The 2,138-nt window shown below is 53.7% G+C and overlaps 1 protein-coding gene across 1 annotated transcript in view; it reads right to left on the minus strand.

Annotated features, from left to right (window-relative positions):
- The window catches only part of Irak2 (interleukin-1 receptor-associated kinase 2), a 33,487-nt gene that overhangs the window by 19,267 nt on the left and 12,082 nt on the right, over nucleotides 1-2,138 (minus strand). The window contains exon 3 of the mRNA XM_013010342.1: nucleotides 440-577. Coding sequence (XP_012865796.1) covers nucleotides 440-577 — 138 coding nt within the window. The remainder of the gene's footprint in view (nucleotides 1-439; nucleotides 578-2,138) is intronic.

Raw genomic sequence — 2,138 nt, forward strand, 5'->3', positions numbered from 1 at the left:
CAAGGCTAGCGCTCTACCACTTGAGCCACAGCGCCACTTCCGGCTTTTTTCTTTTTGCTTATGTGGTGCTGAGGAATCGAACCCAGGGCCTCATGTTGTGCCCTTTTTTTTTTTTAAACCATCCTTCATTGCTTTTCCTAACTTTGGGTCTTATGCATTGGGTGGGATATCCTTATAAAAAACAGCTTCATGGCTGGGAAGGTGGCTCACATGCCTCGCATGCATGAAGCCCTGGGTTCGATTCCTCAGTATCACATACACAGAAAAAGCTGGAAGTGGCGCTGTGGCTCAAGTGGTAGAGTGGTAGCCTTGAGCAAAAGCAGCTCAGGGACAGCGCCCAGGCCCTGATTCAAGCCCCAGGACTGGCGAGAAAAAAAAATCATTTCCTTAAATAAGTTTGCTTTAAGTAAGAAAACAAAATCAATGACATGAAGTCTACCTGGGTGCAGAAAGGCGTCGGGCCTGGCTGGCTGCCCCTGCCGCGGCTTGCCCTGGCCGCTCCTCGCGGGATCCGGCCCCGGCTGCACAGCCCCGGGGAAGCCGGGCAGGGGGGGGATGCTCTCCAAAACCGGATTCCCTGAAAGCAAGGCACAAACAGGCAGTTATTGTTTCCTGAAGTAAACCAGCCACGGAACCGGAGAGCCAGGAAGTCAGGGCCTGGGTTCTAATCCTGTCCTTGGCCACGAGTTCCAAGTGTGCTAGGAGGTCTTCCCTGGGCGGGGCCAGGCCTGTCCATCTGCACCGCAGGGACTGGCGCGGACAGTCCCCCGTGGGGTCCGCCTTCCGGCCTTCTGCATGTGGTGCCACACACCCCTGGCTCCCATCGCGACAGTGCCAGCACACACCCTGGCTGTCTCCCTGCAGCACACACCCGAGTCTTTGTCCACAGGAACATGGAGGTTGCAGGCTGTACAAGCCACCCCTGTGAGGAGGGCCAAGGGAGCTTTTATCTACTGACTTTTCATTCTTGGTAAAGTCCAGCTCATTCTTCTCTCTTCTTCCCACGGTGTCCCGCCCCAGGCACTGAGATTCACCAATGGGCAGGGCCGCAGCCCTGGAGTGAGCATGATTAACACCCTCCCTCCACCCCCCCCCCACACACACACAGGAAGCACCTAGTCATTCAGGGCTACCAAGCCACAGCTGTCAGCTGACAGCCCAAGGTCATTTCCTGAGAAAACCCCTTTCGGGGTATTTTGGGTTGAGATGAGGCTTTTAAGGTAAACAATAAATCCTGGGGAGAAACAAAGCCCGGGGCTCCAATGGTAGAGCACTTCTGTGGGGGTGGCCAAGGCCCTGGTTCCATTCCCCCAACCACCAAAAGGAACAAATAAGTAAACGGAGGTGTTGCGGCTCACACTCTCTCTTTTAAGCCTAGCATGCCAGGCAGAGATGAGAAAGATCGAGGTTCTGATTTCAGCCCTGACCCAGCTTGTATAACACTGAGACTGTAGCCCCTGTAGGGCTCACAGGGGAGGGACATTAGGACTGTGATTTGAACTCAGAACCTTCCCTTGCTAGGGAGCTACTTGAGCTCCCACAATTTTTTTCCCCAGTTCAAGTCCTGGGGTTGGAACTTAGGGGCTAGACATTGAGGTGCTGTCCCTTAGCGGTTTCACTCACGACTGGAGCCCTCCCACTTGAGCCACGGCTCCACTTCCTGTTTTATTTTGGTGATTAATTGAAGAGGTTCCTGTACTTTCAAAGCCAGGCTGGCTTTGAACAAGATCCTCAGATCTCAGCCTCCTGAATAGCTAGAAAGACAGCCATGAGTCCCTGGACGCTGTCCCTGAGCTTCTTTTGCTCAAGGCTAGCATTTTACCACGTGAGCCACAGCGCCACTTCTGGCTTTTTCTGTGTATGTGGTGCTGAGGAATCAAACCCAGGGGCTTTGTGCATGCTAGGCAAGCACTCTACCACTAAGCCACATTCCCAGCCCTGAGATTTTTTTAAATCTTCAATGAACTCTCAAACTAAGCTAGAAGTGGCACAATGACTCAAGTGGCAAAGTGCTAGCCTTGAGCAAAAAAGCTCAGGAGGAGCGCCCAGGGCTGGCACACACAGTTCAAGCCCAGGGCTGGCACACACAGTTCAAGCCCAGGGCTGGCACACACAGTTCAAGCCCAGGGCTGGCACAC

The sequence above is a fragment of the Dipodomys ordii genome, unplaced genomic scaffold, assembly GCF_000151885.1.
Source record: "Dipodomys ordii isolate 6190 unplaced genomic scaffold, Dord_2.0 Scaffold12, whole genome shotgun sequence".
NCBI classification, from domain to species: Eukaryota; Metazoa; Chordata; class Mammalia; order Rodentia; family Heteromyidae; genus Dipodomys; species Dipodomys ordii.